The sequence below is a fragment of the Anopheles darlingi genome, chromosome 3 (genome assembly GCF_943734745.1).
Source record: "Anopheles darlingi chromosome 3, idAnoDarlMG_H_01, whole genome shotgun sequence".
NCBI lineage: Eukaryota > Metazoa > Arthropoda > Insecta > Diptera > Culicidae > Anopheles > Anopheles darlingi.
The window spans coordinates 28370028-28390938 of record NC_064875.1 but is presented as its reverse complement, the minus strand read 5'-3'; the positions used below and the strand labels follow the sequence as shown (position 1 = coordinate 28390938).

The 20911-nt window shown below is 45.9% G+C and overlaps 1 protein-coding gene across 42 annotated transcripts in view; it reads right to left on the bottom strand.

Moving 5' to 3' along the window:
* LOC125957803 (dystonin) overlaps nucleotides 1–20911 on the bottom strand; it is a 164679-nt gene that overhangs the window by 56525 nt on the left and 87243 nt on the right. For 34 of the 42 annotated variants that reach the window (XM_049690747.1, XM_049690748.1, XM_049690745.1 and 31 more), the window contains 2 exons: nucleotides 16443–16532; nucleotides 16195–16365 (listed from right to left, as the gene is read on the bottom strand). In XM_049690747.1, the coding sequence (XP_049546704.1) occupies nucleotides 16195–16365; nucleotides 16443–16532 (261 nt within the window). Of the gene's footprint in view, nucleotides 1–1823; nucleotides 3009–7087; nucleotides 8656–16194; nucleotides 16366–16442; nucleotides 16533–20911 lie in introns of those variants that run through there. The other 8 variants (XM_049690764.1, XM_049690769.1, XM_049690773.1 and 5 more) reach the window with 6 other exon arrangements.

Genomic DNA, 20911 nt, shown 5'->3' with positions numbered 1-20911 from the left:
GAATCGGATCCGAACGCCCAGACAACAAATTACGAACGAAGGCGAACGATTTGTGGCGAGTTATTGCGGCAGAGATTAGAGCACCGTAGCACAACGCAAACATAATGCGGTCTAAAACAACATACTCCAACAGGTTGATGGCCAACATTAATACCCCAGGAATACCGTAAGCATAGTATTGACCTCACTAACCTCAAGCGCTACGTGTGGTCCCCTGCCGTTCCTGCCACACTAAAACGTCAAAGCATTTAAGGCACTATACTACGGCACCTCAGCTCACATCTCGGTGGACACAACTTGATTATCCAGTTCCTAAAACGATCTCCAAATGTGCCAAAGGGAGGACCACCACTCAATCGCCGGCCCGAAAATGCATTCAAAGTGTTTCATTATCACGATTGTAAAGGTGTAAAAGCGACGTCAGACAGGCGCCTAGAAGTGGTAGCATGATGTCCCCACCGCGTATGCTGATGGAGTGGTTCAGTATATAAAATGTTTACCAACTTCCCTACCAAACAGCATCGTAAAATCGTGCCACGGTTTGGAACTGTTAATCAACAGTTCTAACCGTACCATTGTGGCGAGTTATGATCGCGCTATGATGGCGATGCTTTGGAAGGAGACGCCAGAAGGATGTGCCTTTTTAAAAAGGTTAACCAAATAAACCGTAAAAGAACTGATGGGGAATTATAATCCGGTGCCTCTTTCCGGAAGCTGCGCATAAAAGGACAAAGTAAATTGATTGCGTCATTCGAGAGGAATTAAATCGGGCTGCTGTTCAAGCAGACGACGCTTGATGTAAAGCAGAACCGCGACCATAGCGCACCGGATTGTCCATTCCGGCACTTTCTGAGATGAAAAATAATGCAAAGCAAAGCATTTTAACATTAAACCGTTATTTATGCCGGTTGCAAGGAGCCGACGGTTTCGGTTATCGAAATATGATCGATAATAAAGGATAAAATCCACATTTCCCTAACAGCTGTTTGCGCCTTCTCCTTTTGTTCCCAGCAGCCAGCCAGCCAGCCAGGGTCATCGCTACACCACAACCACTAAAACGCCGCATTGTTGATCTAAACGTAGTCCCCATGTAAGTGAATAGCGCGGACGCGGAAGGGTGTTGCATTCCGTTGCTGCTGTGGAGGAATTACAATGCTTCGGGCTTCGGGATTAATCAAAAGCCGCCACCGAACGTCGAGCTGTGTGCTACGTGAATCAGATCGTTCAGTGGTTCCCCTTCTCCTCCGCCGCCCCGAGAGCATGATCTCCCTTGTGATGGGATGATGTTCATGATCGTGTCAACACAAGCAAACAGGCCGAACGTGAACACTGCTGAGGTTTCGTTACAACTACGAACGATGAACGAAACCATTTAGTGTGTTTAAAACGTGACAAACCGAGCTCTCTCTCTCTCTCTCTCTCTCTCTCCGTCAACACAAGAGGGACGATGACGACGACGTGGAGAGAATGCTGGCGTCGGTAAACCGCCACTCGCGAAACGAATTCGTAATTGTTGTTCGACAATAACCGTATGTTACATTATTTGTAAACATTAAACGATACAACGGTACCATTGCCGTACACAAGGTACATCGTGCTGCCTTCTTGTAGCTCTTTTTTCAATACCCATAAACCGAGCGGAGCTATCAATCAGCTGCGTGAATCGCGTAGAATATTTAAAATACGGGAGGTTCGTCACCTCATGTATCGCTCAAGTCTTTCGTTTTTCGAAAAAAACTGAATCGTTAGAACAGCTCGCCCACAGGAGTGCTGCATATCAATATCGAACGCATTAAAACGACCATTTTTGCACCGCACTCTACCTTCGCCCGCTTGCTATCCAACCGGCCGGTACGCATGTAACCGATTTCGGTCGTCTTCACATCGCGGTTCTGCCGGATCATGTTGTCCGCCTGGGCCTGCTCTTCCGCCCGTGTCAGCGTCGTTATCTTCCGGACGATGTGCGTTGTCATGCGCCGATTACCATCCGTCGTTTTCGTCGTCTCAACCGTACTGCCGAGGACCTCGGTCGAGAGGCGCTTATTCCGTGTCACCTCCGTAATCGCCGGTGCGGCATTCGTCGGTTGCGCCACCACCAGCTCATTGCCGTACGCCAGCGACGACGGTAGGGCCCGCCAGTGGTCCCGATTAATACCATCGATCACATCCGGCAGCTCGGTGACGGTCGCCTCGATCACCTTCTCGTTCAGTATCTCGTGCCGAAAGCGGAGCGTGCTATCGTCCAGGTTGGTGGTAATGGCAGGACCCCGGCTCGCACTACCACTGCTCGAGCGCGAGTTCGAGCGGCTAACCAGCGCGGAACCGTAAGACGATGAACCGGCGGCCATCGGTTGTAGATGGTTTTCTCGTTGTGCCTTCATAAACACGCGACCCCGGGGTCGGAACTCTCCATCGATCTTGTACATGCCGAGAGGGGCGAGAGTCCTTCTTCCTTTTTGGCGCTGTTTGGACGCTGTTTTTTTTTTACGAAATCTTTCCGGAATGTTCTACTTTCGTGGCTTCACAGCATAACACACACTCTCTTTCTCCTGCACTCAGCACTGCGCTCCGGGTCGCTCAGCACTGGGAGGAATGTAGTAGTCAGATTTTCCCTTCGCTACGTTGAACTGCCACATCCGTTCCCGAGGTTTTTTTTAGGAACGGGAGTCACACTACCGACACGATCACAAAGACGAATACTGTTTCTGTTTCTTCCGGGGTCACGGTTCGTTCGTTCAACTGATTCACGATTGTGCGTTGTTGCGACTACTAGGAGAACGAACAGGTGGATTGGGAGGAAAGGAACGTTTGAAAATGTTGTCCCTTCTTTTCTACCCCGAACGAAAAGAGCGAGAGAGTGAGCGATGGAGAGAAGGAGAGCGAGCGAGAGACAAACAGACAGAAAGCGAGCGAGAGAGAGAGGAAATGAAACTTTAATTGTTCCCCGAAGACGCTTCCTCCATGCAATCGACGTGACCGAAATGCTTTCTTCGAGTGTCTTCTTGCTGCTAAATGCTGCCATAAGGTACCAGAGAGCAGACATGCCCCGAGAGGTAACTAACCCTCCCCCCTGCCAACTTCTTCCCTACCGGAGGGGAATTCTAACTCCGAAAAGGCTCATTGCCGTTCATCAGGAAGTACTTGAGGCGTAAAGCAGGTGGTGACTAATGAAAGCGAAAGAGGAACGAGAAGGCAGCGGAATGATGGTACCGCCACCATTCCGGTTGGTTTCTACTGTTGTGGCTTCGCTTCTACCGTAACGGAGAACCATGACGGGTAGTAGCATGCTTTTCCGCACTCCCCCCGCGTTAATCAAGAAATCCCGACGATCGTTAACCGATGGATGAAAAGGGATTTTATAAACTTGAACCAAGTCCCAAGTAGGTGGTTAATAGCAGTAACCACAGAACAAAAAGATATAAATTCGATCGACTCAATCAAATTATTTCTTCGATAAACTTTGACTTCGATTGGAAGACTGTCAACATGTTTTTATCTTTGGGTTTGGGGAAGGAACGAAGGCATCAATTTATCATGATAAACTGTCAAAAAGACTTAATCTTCAAAATTAATCCAACCGATCAAGATATCATGACTCCCTCCTATCTTTCTACCTGATGGATATATGCTACTATCTCGAACCGGACATTAGTTCCTGATAGCAAACCGAGTTAGGTATTTGTTGGAAGTTGATCAAATTTCATGGGCGACCGATTCGTACCCCCAACAACGTACCAGTACCCAGGCTCGTCATCAAATTTAAATACCTTGGACATAAGAAGCATCATATTGTCTATTCTATCATATTTTATCTTGAATAAATCAATTTTCTTTATAAGATGCACCCAAATATTCGTGGATTGAAAATCATTTTCCATTCCTAGAATGTTTCTCTGAAAAATCTATAGGCTAATTTTATGAATATCACAAAAGTCATGACACTTTCCCTGAATGTCATCAGCTATATTATCATGATGTAGATAATCACTTTCTTGACGATGTAGATAATCACATATTTCTGATCCTACATCTCATTACCACTTATCAAATGTGAATCTATCAGTTCTATTTAGATTGAGTTCTATTTAGATTTAGAAATGTATAGAAAAGTTCAATTGTTTGATCAAAACTCAATTCTCTCGTCAGTACATTTCGTAAACTTTGCGTAATTGTACTTGAAATTTAACGAGTTATTATCGAAATCATTATAATATTCGTGCTAGGAGCAAACGCATCAGAGGTTCGCTAAACCCTTTTTGGGGTCCTTTGAATACAACAAGCTTGGCTATTATAGCAACAACTTTGACTACAAGTGAAAAAGAACGACTTTTACAAAATAAAGCACATTCTTTAATCTGTTTCCTATACATGAATTCGAAATATCGAAAACTTCCTGACCTTCCTTATTTTCTGTCTTTTCCCCAAAAATCAAAACCCATTTTTTGAAAACAATTCAAAAATCCATCACACGCACTTGACAAGCACATATCCTCCAATTGTTCATTTGCCTCTATTGGTTTTCTGCGCGAACACAAAGCGCTTGTTCCCATCCAGTGTCCAATTCCGTGGCGGCTCCGTGTGGGAGCAACAGCACCAGCAGCAGCAGGACAAAGCCCAAACCCAACGTTGATCTATTCATTTAAAGAGTCGACCGACAACCGTAACCGGCCGGTAATAGCCGCTGCCCGTACCACACACTCGAGTGGATCGGAAAACAGAGAGAACAGAGAGTTGTGTGGCGTGTGGGCAGGGGAACACCTCCCCTGAACCACCTTCGGATTGACCGGACCGGAACAACCGGTGGGTGGAACGCGACATTTTTGGCGATCGACGAACACACTCGACCGATACTCGGACCGAGGGCCATCTCTGTAGCGACCGCACCACCGCAGGGGAGGAAGTGACTCTCCAAAACGATATTCAAATTGCAATCGCCAATCGGCAAACAACGGCGTCAAACGGCGTATGCAATCGCCGCTTCGGTCGCGCGGCTTCTAAACGCATTCCACTGTCAGACGTTTGCGGCGAGCGATGGCTGCGAGGGAGTCTCCATTTTCTCCACAATATACTTAGTTCAAATATCTTAAATAACGTACGTCATCTGCGTGACTTCCACTATTACTAACAAAACGCACCCACAAGGTAATTTCTGAAAAAAAAAAAGCCATATTCGGAACATTCCCAAAAGGTCCCACAAATGGAAGACGGAGCACGATATCACACCTCCTCTTCCGGCGAGCAGCACTGTGGACACACTCGCCAATTTTGGCAAAAGTGTTCCGTCTGATCAGCTTTCGCCAATGTCCAATTCCGGTCAAACTCCACACCGGAACTGGCAAGTGACAAGACCAAAAACCCCATTTCTGTCCCTGCTCCCTGCTGCACACCTGGATCGATTATTAGCACCAGGCTGGACAGTCCGTCTGGCGGCCCAATTAGGCCGCCTTCAGAAGGCGAACAACACACACTGCTGGTCGCAACTTTAATCTAATTAGCATCCATCAGAAACAACAACGCCGCTGTTGTGGTCTTGTCAAACCGCCAGGTGGCCTAAGGGAGTGGGCTCAAGACAAGGTGCAGGTTGTTTGGTGATGAGTAGCCCGGTTGCTGCCGACGCCGACCATCGAGCACTTTATCCAGATTCGGTTGAAGTACTGATCAGTAGAAACAAGTTAAATTAGATTCATGGTGGGCGCCATTGCGTGGGCCCATTGCAAGGTCGATGATGTGGAAGGTCACCATCATCATCAGTCAACACATGAGGGGAGGAAAACAGAATCAGTCTTGGCAGCAGCAGCAGACCTACACCTCCATTTAGCGGTATCGGAACCGTGTCTTATCAATCAAAACCCGATCACTGATGACACAACGGCATCTGATAAGAAACGGAGAAGGCACTGATACCACACCACCAGGGGGAGGTGGTGATGACTCTTCTTCTTACAGCGTACCAGACGTACCAACAGTACCGATGATTGCCACCTTCCTGACTGCCTTCGCCACCAACGTACTATGATAAATACGACTCTAAAACGTGTCGCGCCCAATCGCTCATTAATGACACGGAACAGTTAAGTTGGACGGAGGTGACACAGCCCTAATTTCGGGGTCAATGAGTCTTAAATGCCGTCACATCGTGATCTCGCTCGCTTCATTATGCTATCCATTTTCACCTCGCTCCAAGCTCTCTCATATTCCCACGCTTAATTTGAAGAGGGTGGAGTAGAAAAGGCAGGGGTACGGTACGAAGGGATGTTTTGTCACTTGAAAGCGCTCATCTCGCATTGTTGCAGTTCAGTCCACGGTCAGTCGGTTGGTTCACTTCTCATCACTTCGAGCCTAAAACGAAGAACAAATTCACGTTCACGAGCTTCTAGCAAACTAATCTAACGGCAGGTATTGATGCATCTGTAGCAGCACCAACAACCAATCATCACACTTCACGTTGTTAACACGTCAAACGATGATGGAGCAGGCACCCGGGTATTGAATTTCTCCGGTGAGCCCAAATGGCACGGAGTACACCACAGCAGCAGCAGCAGCAGCAGCAGTAGCAGCGACAGCATCACACTGTCACCACAAAACTGGAGCAAAGCAAATAAGCGACGCACAATTACAACGGGGGCAAGAGAGCAAACCACGAGACGAGCCACACTGATGGGAACAAACTGATGACCCCGCGCGAGCGAGCAAGCGCGCACCCCAAACACAATACCGCACTCGCACGGCGCAGAATGAAAGCGTTTTCGGTCGTTTTGGGGCTTGTGCGACGAGAGGGTCAACAGCGCGCTGCGCTTGGTGTGTGAACTGGAGTGGCACCACCACCACTACCACCGGTGTGGTAGACAGAATTGCCAGCCAGCCAGCAACGGTACACAAGAGGAGCCACCAATGAAAATCAATTACAAGGCACTTCTTAAACCGCCCGGAGATCGCTACGATCGCTCCCACTAATAAACCAGTAAACCGGGGAGGGGGGTTTGAGTTCCTTTTGGGAAAACAGTTTAACGAACGATCAATGTGACCGCAAAAGATGGATCCCGCTTTGTCCAGGTCCAAGTAATCACTCGCTATGCGTAAGCACTACCTCTCTCGACGACACTCGCGACAATATGTATTTACAAACAGAACAGAGCCGGATCGGAAGCACGATCGGAACACGGTTCGGGAATCAACTCCCGGATTCGGAACGAGAACCGCGGGATAAGAACGAAACACGCCGCGGGACAGCCACCTGCTGCCGTTCACAATCTCTGCGCTGTGCACACTCTTTTTTCTGTCGGTCAGAGAACCGCTCGTGACGTTTGCTTGCAGTTGACTAAACGCCAAATCGCTCGTCTGCCGCTCCGTCGGTCGGTCGGTCGTTCGGTCGGTCGCCACCACGGGGGCCACCACCTTGCGTAGACACGAGAGCGCGCGGGCTGTAACGCTCACGCGGAAAAGGGTGTAATAGGTGGTGTACACGGCGCGGAACCACCTACAGCAGTTCGTCGCCGCCGCTGGGACAAGGAAGGTTGTCCACAACATTTTAGGGGTAGCGCGCACCCCTCAAACAATCACCCGCGCTCACAACAGACTGGCTCTCTCGCTCTCTGGCTCGCTACGCTCTCCTCCTCTTGATTTGTTTTCAATTTTCAGTTCACGCTCACAACAAGCTAGGTCCGGAGAGACCGCGGACCTTACTGTTGCGGGGTTGTTGTGGTGTACGACGCACCCACAAGTGACACGGAATGGTACCGTGATCTACTTCGTCTGGGACACCTGGCCATCACATCCTCTTCGTGTGTCTCTTTATGTCCGCCTGTTCGTTAGTTCGTGTTTTGATCCGTATCCCGCGAGCCATCCCTTGTGCAGCTGTGCCATGTGGTGTACCTACAAGTGTTCAGAACTAGAGGCCGATTGTGAGCAAGCAAGACTAAAAAGACAGAGAGTGAGAGAGAGAAAAGGAAGCGCCACCCTGCGGCGGGCTGTCACGCTTGACGTACCACACCAAAAGTCAAAAGTGCGTTCGGGATCACAGGTGGCCTATGGCGCCACCACCTAGCGCCCGATAAGTTTCTGGAACTCGCCGACCACGAGCTGACGGACTGTCAGGGGTTAGAAAACGAAAGCGTAAATGCTACTCCCCCGTTTGGCATTCTGTTTGAAGCGAATGTGACGGATGCGCGAGGTCCATCAATCTTCAACCGGCAATGCTTATGATCATTCGAGAGACAGAGAGTAGGATCATCAGGCTATTGAGTTGCAATTTCTTTAGCTGGCAAACATTGAATGATCGCCTCCACAAGTCTCCGGTGAGCTTTGTGTGAGGGGTAAGCTGAAACCCGCCACCAACCATCATCACGGTGCGTTGTTTACTTTTCGCATTTTGAGTAGATACCCAATTTCGGATCGGACCGGAGCGTGCGTGCCTGTGCCGCCAACGAGGCGCCCTTCTCGGGCGGCCCGCGTAAGACAAGGCGAATCGCGAACGGTCCTAAGAGATGATCCTAAACTGTATTTATGTGTTTGTAGTGTGCGCGCGCGCGCGCGCTGTTTGCAGCTGCAGGTCATGGTTTGACTGACATGGCATCGCTTCCTAGCCCCCTCCCCCCTCCGTAAAGCATGCCACCACTGTACCACATTGGCCAAGATTTATGATCGATGTAAATACGGGGACCCCTCCCCCCTTTTGTGACCGGTACATATGGATGGAGCGTGTACACAGTACCTTACGCCGGATATGTACACGGCTCCGCTCGATGAAGCTCCGGACACAACTGGTGACGGCGGTGGCAGCGAGCATCGGCACGGCATCAATCCGAACGTCCGATCCTGCCCAAAAATGGTACGATCAAGTTCAGCGAGTGAGTGAGCGAGTGAGCGAGCTAGCGACCGATCCGTGTGCCTCAATCGGACAAGTTGCTAGGTTACGTCACCGTTGGCGTGCCAGCCAGCGAGTATGTCGCCCTCGATGATGTGCCCACACACAGCAGCACACTTACGCCCATCCACCAACCGATCGCCCATCCTTAGCGAGGTTGTGCTACTGGCATCTCTTTGGCACCGCACCGCAAGTAGGAACGATCGCGTAGGAGCGATCTTCGACGTGTGATAAGGGGGGCCGTTGCCGTCGCTGTCGCCGTTAGCGATCGATCGTTAGCGTGGGCTTCCCGTGGGTGATCCCTCAATGATGATCACTCTCCGGGCCTACTCCGATCTGGTCTTGGAGTGAGTATCGAAGTCCAAGAATTGGGGCAAGGACAGGACAGCGCAAGGTTTCTTCGTGGGCGTGAGCAGAACACGGCCACGCAGCAGCAGCTTCAAGGACAAAAGCCTCATCCCTTTTATGGGTTAACGCGCACCACATCAGGTTAGGTCAAGGTCCTTTTAAGGGCCTGAGTACGGCCGGGGAACAATTGCTAGCCGTGGATCGGTACACTATTATTAGAATAAATGGATTAAAGACTCGCATTATCTGCAAACCGTCGAGTAGATAATAGTATAAGACGTCTTAAGGCGTTGGAATACTTATCCTAAACCGATTGCGCAACACTCAGCACATCATTAAATCGACCAAGAGGCACATTCATACAGCGATTTTGCTTACCTAAAACGAGAAAAAGAATACAAAAAAGAGACGTTAATGATTGAGCATTTACAGTTACTCGCGCACAACAGAAGACCCGGAGACATTGATTTACAATGGAACAAGGCGATTAGCGGCATGAAAATGGAATTATGATGATGATAGCTAATATTCTTATCGTTCGTTCTGTGTTTACAAATGAGGGGCGTCTCGGTTGATGTAGAGATTGCTTTCACGATCTTACATTCAAGTGAGTCTGACAGACCAAACGACCCGCAGCGTTAGGTTTTTCTCCTGCAACACCATGTAATACGCGCCGCCCGCAGAAGCTAACGAAACATCTCATCATGTGGGCTCCTTCTTCGTGCACTCGAGTCTTCGCGCGATGAAACTTCTTCCTTTCGCTAATTTTAATAATTCTTTTCCTCTTTAGAACAAAGAGCCCCATTGTAAAGTGATGACCGTTAAGAACATGATGGTCACATCCGTTGGCCCTGCCACACACCGCCACCGGAGAGGTTTCTTTGTGAATAAATTGGTTCTGCTCCTCCCAAGTCACCCAAGGTGCGATCCCCCTCCCTGCAAGCGCCCATATCGTGATCCTGCATCGGCCACCGAATGACGACAGCTCGTACCTTACCGTTGATTTTCACGCACGGTTACCCACCTTATAACTATGGTCGGGGGCTACAGTGACGCGAAAACAAAAAAAAAACAAGAAGACAAATGCCGGCTCCACTGCTCAGCTGGTAGTTGTGAGGGTGGCCAGCTCTTTGGCTCTTAACTTGAGTCGGTACCATTAGCATAAACGCACACAACCCCTCAGTCACAGCTGCTGCAACGAGCAGCATGGAGGAAGGCATGGAAATGGTAGTGGTTACGGTTGAGAAAACCTGCAACAAACATCAGCTGTCGGACGAAATGTCACATGCCGGCTGAGGTCAGTGTCTAACGGACCTACCCTCGGTATGCGGTGGTTCGTCAATGTGAGCGGTTCTCTCATCAGTTCGAATGATATCGACCAACGGCATAACGAAACTCTCTGTTCGATTCTAAGAAGGACCACGACTGATAAGACGTACATAAAACATGCGCGCTGAGGTAATGTTGACGAGTGGGGGACGACAGTTGTCTTTGACGTCGCGACGTAATACTTTAAGCCATAGGCAAGGTCGCGTTGGAAAGATTAGTTTCTGTTTATCAAGGGATAAACCGAAACAGACGGGCAATTATCTTTCGCACACACACACACACACACACATGCTATGTAGAAAAGGAATCCAATAAAACTCTATTTAATCCCATTTCACATTAGAGATATTTGTTTGGACAACATCTAACAAATACAAACACCCGAAACCGCTAGTGCCACTTACACCAACGATAAGAAATCGGCAAACATGATCAAAATGCTGTTTAGACATGTGAAAAATGTTGATAAGCCGATTATAAACCAAAAACTACTTGCTCATTGCATGTAGTACAAAAGACTTCAACGTCCAGAGACGACGAACCTCGAATCGGACAGGCAATTCGCTCCACATTGTTTTCAAATTTGTATTGTTCTCGCCCCACACTCTTGCTTCCTGTTTTCTTTTCTCTTCAACTCAGCACTTTTTTCCATCCCAGATTGCGTCTACCAACTTAACCCCTTTGAGCTCTGGGTGCTCAAAACAATTTAAAGTTATGGCGGATGTTCCGGGTTACACTCAGAGTGAACTGACCCATTTTCCAAAGACATTTTCTTGCTCTCTAGTGTTAGAAGGAAATCATTATCGCGAAGATTCGGAAAAGCGAAGGAAAAGCAAAGTATGGCGGCGGGTGCAATAGAGGTAAGAGAGAAGAAAGTGGAGAGCTTTGTTTTCGTGAGGCATCAGCTCGATACGACTATAATTAGCAAACGGCCAATCCAACATTTGGATCAGGTAAGTCCAGCTGTCAAGGTTTAAAATTATAGTATTTTGTTCGTTCAAAACCTCACCAATCATGAGGCATCGCAAAATAATCAGAGAGGTGAAAGAGCTTCTTCCTATGAACCATCATTACAGCTCTCATTGATAAAAAAATCATTTTTTTTCAATAAGCTAAGAACTCTGATACTTCTTTATTTACTAATTTATAATACTCGAAGAAAAAAAAAAGAAACATTGCATAACAGTCAAACAAAAGGATACAGATGCACTCTATGGATGCATTATTTAAGTCCCATTAAAAGGTACCGCAAAGCATTAATGTACAACGACAAGGAATATGCGCTACTTGAGGTCCCTACGAACAAATGTAGTAAGATGTTAATGATATTTATGTAAAGTGCAACCATCTTAATGTCCTTCAATTGTCTCACTTTGCATATTCTCTACATTGCGTGAGACGCAAGCTCAACACAATTACGTCATTCTTCTCTCTACTCTCACTACTACTAGCCGTAGTAGCGGCATTTCAGGAGTCGCAAGAGCATCCTTGGCCGTGTTATTTTCAAAACAGTAATGATAAATAAATTCGCTTACAGATATACGCCAAACCATACTGAGAGTTATCGGAAGAACCATTCAATTACCATTGATGGATCGCGCTTCCACGCTGTCGCATAAATCAATTATAATTCCACCAACCTCCTATCCATCATTGTACTATGTTTCAAACCCTCACAACAAATTCCACGCCACCATCGCAGCGAGCAGCCACGCGAGTTGGTGCTCCGCTGGAGCTGGATAAATTATACATTCGCCTGAGCCACTTTTGAGTCAGATAAATATTTATTCACGCAAAAGCCCAACGATATTTCCAATTAAGGCTACCGCGTACGATCATCGACACCGCCAGGGGAGGGAATTGAACCCCGATTTGCAAATAAAGCCACTACGCATCGAGCAGCAGCAGATAAAATCCCAATGGAATTCTGTGATCGCACCATCAATAGTAAATCAATAAACTGATCATACAAGACGCGTAAAATCAGAATAAAATCATTCTGGGCCGGCAAAGCAAGCACGATCCAAGACACTTAGCCGTGACACACCCGAGTCGGATTGCTTGCGATACGCACAAGTTTGTGTGCAAGTAGGTATAAGATTTGCACGCAAGATACATATTCCGACGGAAGAAATGGTTAATATTAAGTGCATTTTTAAGTAAATTAAGCCCGCAATTTAAGCTAATTTTGATGAACCCACATCCCTGTGTATTTCGAACATTAGTTGTAGGAAGATCGAAAACACAGTATTAGTCCCATCTAGATCAACGCGTAGGATAACCTGCCATCCTCCACGACAACTAGGTTAGCGAAACCTTGTCCGCTCGGCGACGTGCAGAGGACTTCTGCATACGCTGCCATTTGACGATGAACGACAAAAAGGCCATGATCACACAATCGACCATCAGTTATGACCTCATATAACGCCTGCTCGTGAATTGCCTACATATTGTAGGTGGTGTTCGGAGGGTTAAGGTTGAAAGGTGGAATGGCAGCTGCCTGAACCAACGATAGTTTCTCGCCGTGTTTATGGCAGGTTAATCTTAATAGCCATCGCGTCTTCCTTCCTGTTATGTAGTGCCTTGCCAAACATTCGAAAAGCAAACATCATACAATGAAGGTGTTATAAAGCTGGATAAATTTACCATCTTGCTGCTTTCTATCTTCGAAATATAAAGACTTGATTAAGCGATTGTAGATGCGATGTAGTGGTTTCTTGCAATGCTTAATAATTTTTGGCAAATCCAATTAATGAGTAGAAGGAATATATTTGATAAAAAAAAGTCCAAACATTTTCTCTTCTCTATCATGTTATTCGTGCAGTTTTCCATACAAAATGGCAACATCTGCGCATAGAAACTCCTCTTGTGTTACAAGAAGAATTGTGGTGTGATAATAAAAAATATTAAATACCAATACGACGTGGTCACACATTTTTTCGATAAACACTGCCCCAAGCATACGGAAGTACGCCTTTGCACATTCCTCAATCCATCCGTAAGCCCCTATTCCTTAAAAGAAAAATAGATCACAACACGTTCAACACAATCACACCCTAACGCGACACGTGCAGGCGTTTCTTAAAAGCCAAAATACATTATTTCATTCATAAAACCCATAGGTGATCAAGTTCTGTGGCTTGAAATGGATGCCAGTGTTACACCTACAGTTCCAGCGAACTGTACCACACCGCGTCGGCTTCCAAGGCAAATATGCTAATAAAACAGCTGTAAGCCACGCGCAGTCCGGTGTGTTCTGGGGTCTGGACTTCCCATTGTGTGGGCATTGAAGGGAACCAGAAAATGGAGCGGCCAAATGCCGACAGAAGTGTTCGCATGATCGTATATTATACACCTTCGCAAACCGGATGCCCGGTTGACATGGCATGATTGCGGGGTGCTATGTCACCCCGGGGTTTGTGGAACCACTCAAAGTGCGCGGCGCAGGAAGCTATATACATTCAAATCGATCGAATTGTAATCAAACGACATGATCATGAAGATCATCGTTAAGCGACGAACTGCAGCTGTCTCGCTCTTTTGCTCTCTCTCTCTGTCTCTATCTAACAGTAATGGGGCATTCAAACCAACGAACAAATGGTCTCGCTCGTTAGACCAAACACATTGCATGAGCCTGACTAATTGTCGATTATCGGTATGCAAAATGGCGCCACTAATGGCACTCTGTCGGCCAGAAGGAATCGCTGATGATCGGTGCTCTGGTAGGAGGATATCTCCGGCCGTATGAGACAATTGTCTGACGCTGCTGCTAGTACAACCCATCGCTGGCACGCATTGCGTTATTATTGCCAATCACTATCCACCGGAGCCAGCTCGGTAGCGTGATTGATGCGATAATGAATAGACATAAAAATGAATGAATCCATTGAGCATTGAGGAACCGGTTCATAATACGATCGATTCTTACACCACACACATGCAGCACCGCGCTAAACCTGTGCTTCACACAATCATGAAACCCACCCATTTGTTGTGAAAGTGAACTGAATCCAATAGCTCAATTCCAATTGCAAAACATCTACCTACATACAATTGATCGAAAACTGTATGCCCACACCCGGCCCTAGCTGCAGATATTGTTGCACTGTACGTGTCGCGTGCATTCAAGGAGACCAACTATTTTCAGTTGCACTTTAGAAGCAACCCCCGGAGACTCCGCCAGACTGTGCATTAATGTGTTCATTAGCGAGTTTCCGCTGCCTACGATTCGTACGAGCTTTGGGGGACAGGGTTCAATTTGCAACATTTATTGCAGTTCTAAATGTCTAACACTGCCATATCGTTCCGGTTTGCACGAGTAAAAACTATTTTTTCCCGTTCCCTGTCAACCAGATATAAGGTAGCGCGCGATAGTTCATTCCTTAATACAGGAATCCATAAAAGTCACTCCGGGTGTTACCAAAAACGCAATCAATATCCAAAATTCACATTTTACTGTGCCCGTCGGTTGGTGTTGTGGGTTATGGGATACCCCCTTGAATCCAAACCACACCCACGTGTTAGGAATCAAAACTTGACATACCAAATTGGTCAATGTCGTAAATTACAAGTTTATAGTGACACATTCACGATTGCCCCGTAATAATCCGCGGACAGGAAATACAAATCAGACACCGGTCCACGGATAACCATATTAAATCTCGTGAAACTCAAAATTAACATACAAATATCTGCATCGAAAAATCCGCCATACCGTCCGACACGGATTCGGCGTCAAGTAGAGTCGCACTGTATATCATCTATTCATGCGGGTTTGCAAGAAATTTTAGAAAACTGTGTAAACCTCCTACATTAGCTCGAACAGATGAGGATGGATCCAGATCGTCTTGACGGCGCATGCAAATTTTGAGCGCACGGTGGTGTGCACGGCAATGGTAATGAACATTTAACATGTTCCACAACAAGCGCAACAGCGAATCAAATATAATAGCAGCAACAACAGTAGCAGCAGCAGAGATGAGGTGTCTAGCAAATCCTAGGGCTGGCGCTGGCGACTTACCCGTCGAATCCACTAAAACAACGGGAAGGTGTGTGGTGTTCATGTGGCAAAATGGTGGTACACAGTTGAGTTAATGAATGTTTTGCAAATCGATTCAACCAAATAGCATATCGATAGGGTTGATTTTGTATTAATCGCCAGTAGTGATTCATTTTTTTGTTTTCGTTTTGCATGGAAAGGGAGATTATTCCAACGGGGAGAGCATGCGAAAAGTGTGATGTTTCAAATCGTTTGCATTGCGTATGTAGTGTTGAGGAATATCGATTGATGAATCAAATCACGAAACTTTATGTTACTTTGAAAAGCCCGAAATGAGAAAAAATGGCTTACAGAGAATCATCTACGTTGAAGGTGCATGAATCGAGTGCACAAACTGAACCGATACTTTGGCCTCAAAATTACTTCCTCAAAAACATGCTTTTGCTTGAGAAACCGAAGCGGTTTGTTCATAAATGTTCAAATGGCATAAATTCTAGGTATGTTTTGAGGAATGTACCATTGACAAAACCCAAATCAAAATCAAATCACCCAACAATCTGAATATTATCGCACATTATGTTGCGATCTCCGAAAAACAAAACCGTCTCTCTTTCCGAACGCAAAGCTAACTGTTAAACCGTTTTAGCGTACGTACCTGGAAGTGCAGGATGATGGTCCATATCAGGCCGAGTGTTAGTTTCGGATTGCCATCGACAATATCCTCCGCGCGGATATTGACTAATTTGATCTTCTTGTATCGCAGAAAGTCCAGCGCCATCTGAGCGTTCTGCAGCATGTGGAAGCGCATTTTTCCTTTCTCCCTTGGCTAGTTAGAAGAAAAAATGAAGTAGAGTCAGTATCACATTTGAAGGTTACAGTCACACTTTCAACAGCAATACTTACAAGATGTTCGCCAGATAATACTTCCAAAAGAGAAAGAAGATTGTGTCCATCGCGCAGATCTTCAAACAGGTCATCCACACGCCGGGAAGCCTAAAGATAATGTAGATTATAAGAGAAACAGGTATCAGTAAAATTGTTATGCAACTGATCCACACCTACAGTGATTTGTAAGGAAAAGAAACATCTGGTGAGCACATGATAAAAGTGTGAGTAACAGCAGCCAGCCGACATTTATCGGATAGCACAAACGTTCAATGCAGTGCAATGAAATGTTAAATCCAGTATAAGCACACTGCTAAAGCCCAGCAGCTCGATAACGATAACGCGGCAGCATGTTGGATATGAACATTGCGAAATGTTCACTCGTAGCGTTAAACGAATAAACAAGAAATGCCTGCATTCTGCGAGGCTGTTTTACCAGCAAACATCGATATTGCACATGCACGTTTCGCCGATAAAGTGAGAAAAACTGAGAAAAGCAAATAATTGCAGTTATGGGGATTACGAAAACTCGCAAAACTCAAATGCGCAATCCCTAAAGGGGCACAAACAAAGATGATGAATCAAACAAAAACGGAAAAAATCGAAGAACACTCCAAACAACAAACAAACGAAAAGGATCTCAAACACCAAAGTGTAATTTGGTCAACCAAACTGGGCAATCTGGTTAACGCGGTAGCACTTACAGCTGGCGGACAACAGGGAGTTCCGTTGATGTTTACACAAACATGTAAGTGGGTGTAGGTCTGTAATAAAGTTTGGCAGAAGAAAAATAGAATCGAAACGATGGTTTGAATAGCCGATTAGCGAAATGTTGCTTGTATACGAGGAAAGAAACAATCAGGCGGCCACACAACCAAAAAATAAAGAACAAAAACATTCCAACTTCTACACAATCATACCAACATGTTGCAATCATATGAAAGTGCATGTGCCATAATTCTAATTGCAAATCGCAAATCCAAAAAAAAAAGGAATAAAACTGTTCATTTCTTCAAATGCATTACGCAAAAACAAACAATGATAAAAAGCATTTTACAAAACATTATAAACACTACTGCGGCCAGAAATAACAGTAACATAATACTTTCTTTAGCATACCTTTGAATATTTCCAATGCTTTAGCGAACAAATTGGGAGCAGAAAGTGGAAGGAAAAAAACGAATGAATATTAATGTGAAGTGTAACGAGGCAAGTATACAACAAAACTTGGGCCCAAAAGATAACTGGTACTGCTATTTTGGATGTCTTCGTGTTAACTTTCCAAAAGTGACCCCAATTTTTAGACCAAAACCCGCAAAACCATACCTACACATTCGTAGCTGACGGTACAAACAATGCCGCACCGATAACTTATCAAAGTTGTTTGTGAAGAACGATAGAACCAAGTGATAAGGTCACAGCGACTCGCACAAATTTGTCTACGTCTATACGGAAACGTTATCATTACAGCGACCGACGGTGCGGAACAGTTTGAATAGTTTTTCAAGAAACAAAAACACAAATGCAAGAGTTGATACATTTTCTACATTTCCTCTAAACTTCACAGTCACGAAGGGGAAAATCATCCAAAAGCGCCGATCGTTTCCATACCACTCATGCAGTTGTTTTCCCGAAAGGATTGGATATGAGAGACTGATCGTCGTCGTGTTCATTTCCATCGACTAACCAACTTGCACGTCTCCTCAATCATCGATTAATTGGTCGAGCTTTCACCGAAAACACTTGCTTCCGCGTGACGGAATGTGCGCGCTGCGGTGCCACCGCTGTCAAAGGTCAATTTGGCCGATGCCGCCAGCAGGAGATGGGGAGGGATTTGCCTGCGGCGAAGGCAATTTCGCTTCTCCACCAATTAGTGTCCTCCCCAGGGGAGGAATGAAGGAAGTCATCGGAGGGAGAAGCGAACATTAGAGACCAACCGAAACCCAAAACCAATTGCGTTGTTGCGGCCTGGGTATGCTTTAGAGCTGGTTGGAAGGCTAATCAATCCGTTCGTTGACGATGTACAACAACATACTGGCTACCGATGCTGCTGCTGCTTGCTCGAGCCTTTGCTATGCCGTTAATTTTACAGCTTTGGCGTTTGCGATGCGACGACAGGTAAAGTCAGGAAGAGTAACGATCAATCGGCAATGGATGGACCGATGTTTCCGGGATTTTACTCTTTTCATTTCAAACTGTCCGGTGTCGTTAGCTGTTACGGCCAGTCGACTCCAGAAAAGTGCGTTCAATCGCACATCGATTTCACACTTCCTGCGTGTTGCCGGCCGATTTGGGACGATTTGTTAAAAAAAAACCCAATCAACTGACAGTGTTTTCATTAAAACGACATTGGGGTAGGCAAACCTATCATTGAGAGACGCAGTTTGAACGCGGAAGCCGAACAATATCACCTGCTATCCGTAATGCCAAGGAACGTTATCGGACAGTCAGAGAAGGTTATTGATAAGTAACACAAATCCTTCATAAGGCTTTACTATCAGCGCTTAGTTTGTACGATTAACAGCTTAGTGTAATAACATATTTGGAAAAGATAACAAAGAAACGCCTACACTTTTCCTGAGTTCCTAAGTATCTCGAATAAACGTTTAAACTGAAACACATTAATTATATTACTAAATTTACTACAAAGTTTTTTTAGGAGCTAAACATGTTTCATTGTGCAATCATTTTACTTCGAATAATGTGAATTTGCAGTTATAAGTTCATTTTTTTTGTAAAAAGAAGAAAACAAACATGAAAAGGAGTGGATAATTTAAGGGACAAGTATTGAAACATTCCGTTCTCTTACATGAGATCAATAACATAAACATAGGATACGGATATGCCAGCCGAAATAAAATAAAAGAAAGTGAAATATTCCCCGGCTGATCTTCAGTTCTAAGACAGATCATCTGAATGAAAATACTCTATTCTAACATTGCGATGCACTCTTGCTGCTCCAGAGAACACGCATACAATATCACACCTCGGGACAGTCACAGAATATTCGATCCGGGCTGTTTCTATTCGCATTTCCGTGCAAATATTTATTTAGTTCTACCTCCCTCTCTCTCTTTGCTCCACTACACGTACAGTAGACATGTTGGAACTCGTCTGCTGCCGAAGTGACGAACCATTTTGCATACTTCAAATAGTGTGCTCATAAATGTCAAAAAGTGTTGCATCGCACAACCGAAGCACAACATTTTCCTTTTACGATACCGTCGTGCATAAGAACCAACCTTTCACTCATCATCATTCATCAACGGCAACAATACGACGCGGGGCCCGGGGCCCAAGACGCTCCCCTAGAGACGCTCGCTTGCTCTCCTGGTGCGAAAAATAGATTTCCCTTCCGTAAACAGACCAAAGAAGGTTCAAGCTCACCCAGCGTGAAGTCAGCCCTTTGGCGAGTGCAACAGACGGACGCACGCACGGTTCAGCCTTTTACACGCCCGGCACTGGACCCAAGAGCGTCGCCATAAAACCACGGTTGGTGTCCACGATTGGCATATGGTCTACGTCTACGTCGCGCCAGGTCAACGTACCGAGACGCGAGACAGACACGCGGGCAAGGGGAGGAGGATAGATTGCAAAATTCTGCCGTCTCGTGAAAAAGCAAAATCCGAATCCGATCTTCCGACAGAGCACCAAACACAGCGTCGTGCTGCGCTGTGCTCGAAGGAAAACAAAGTCTTTGGCGGATGGGTGGCAAAAAAAGGTTATACCACCACCTAAACTATTACACTCTACAATTTGGAGTTGCTGAGCACAGACGGCACAGACACAGCACGCAGTCACGCAGACATATGGTTGATGCGAAATGTGCAGACATGTAGTAAGAAGAGCGCGAACCACCGCGGACACCGCGGACTGATGGTCTGATCAGTCGTCCCTTCTCCTTCTGGCAGAGGATGATGGGCAGAGCAGCCCAAGAGCATGATGTGCAATTCCGTGTGACGAATTGTGTGTGTGGTTCGTCTTTATGGCTTTCCGGATTGTTCGCCCAAAAGGCATCCGCGTTCGTTCGTTCGTTTATGTCGACACGTATGTCTTCTTCGTTTGCCATTAGCCACCATTGGAATGAATTGGAGAAAGACTAATGGGAACTCGACGTTGCTCGGGATGCTCCAAACACATGTTTGTTCGGCATTCACATCGTACCATTCCATGCATTCACTCGACGGTGGTTTTAATTAAAAGGAACAGACAGAAGAGGCGAATAAGCGACAACACTAAATCATAAATGATGTCTGAAATCATTTTCAATGAGCAAAGGCGAGCCCCTACAGGATGCATGTTGTGTTCTTATGCCTTAGACCTGTGTTTATGACTTAAGATTGAGAAAATAAAAACAAAAGAAATTGAAAAAGAATATGAATTATCATTTTGCCATCTTTTGACGAAGATACTGTACTCATAATCAGCTAAAAAAAAAAAACTAAATAAAACAACCAATTTGTTGTTCAATATGGGTGACACCAAAG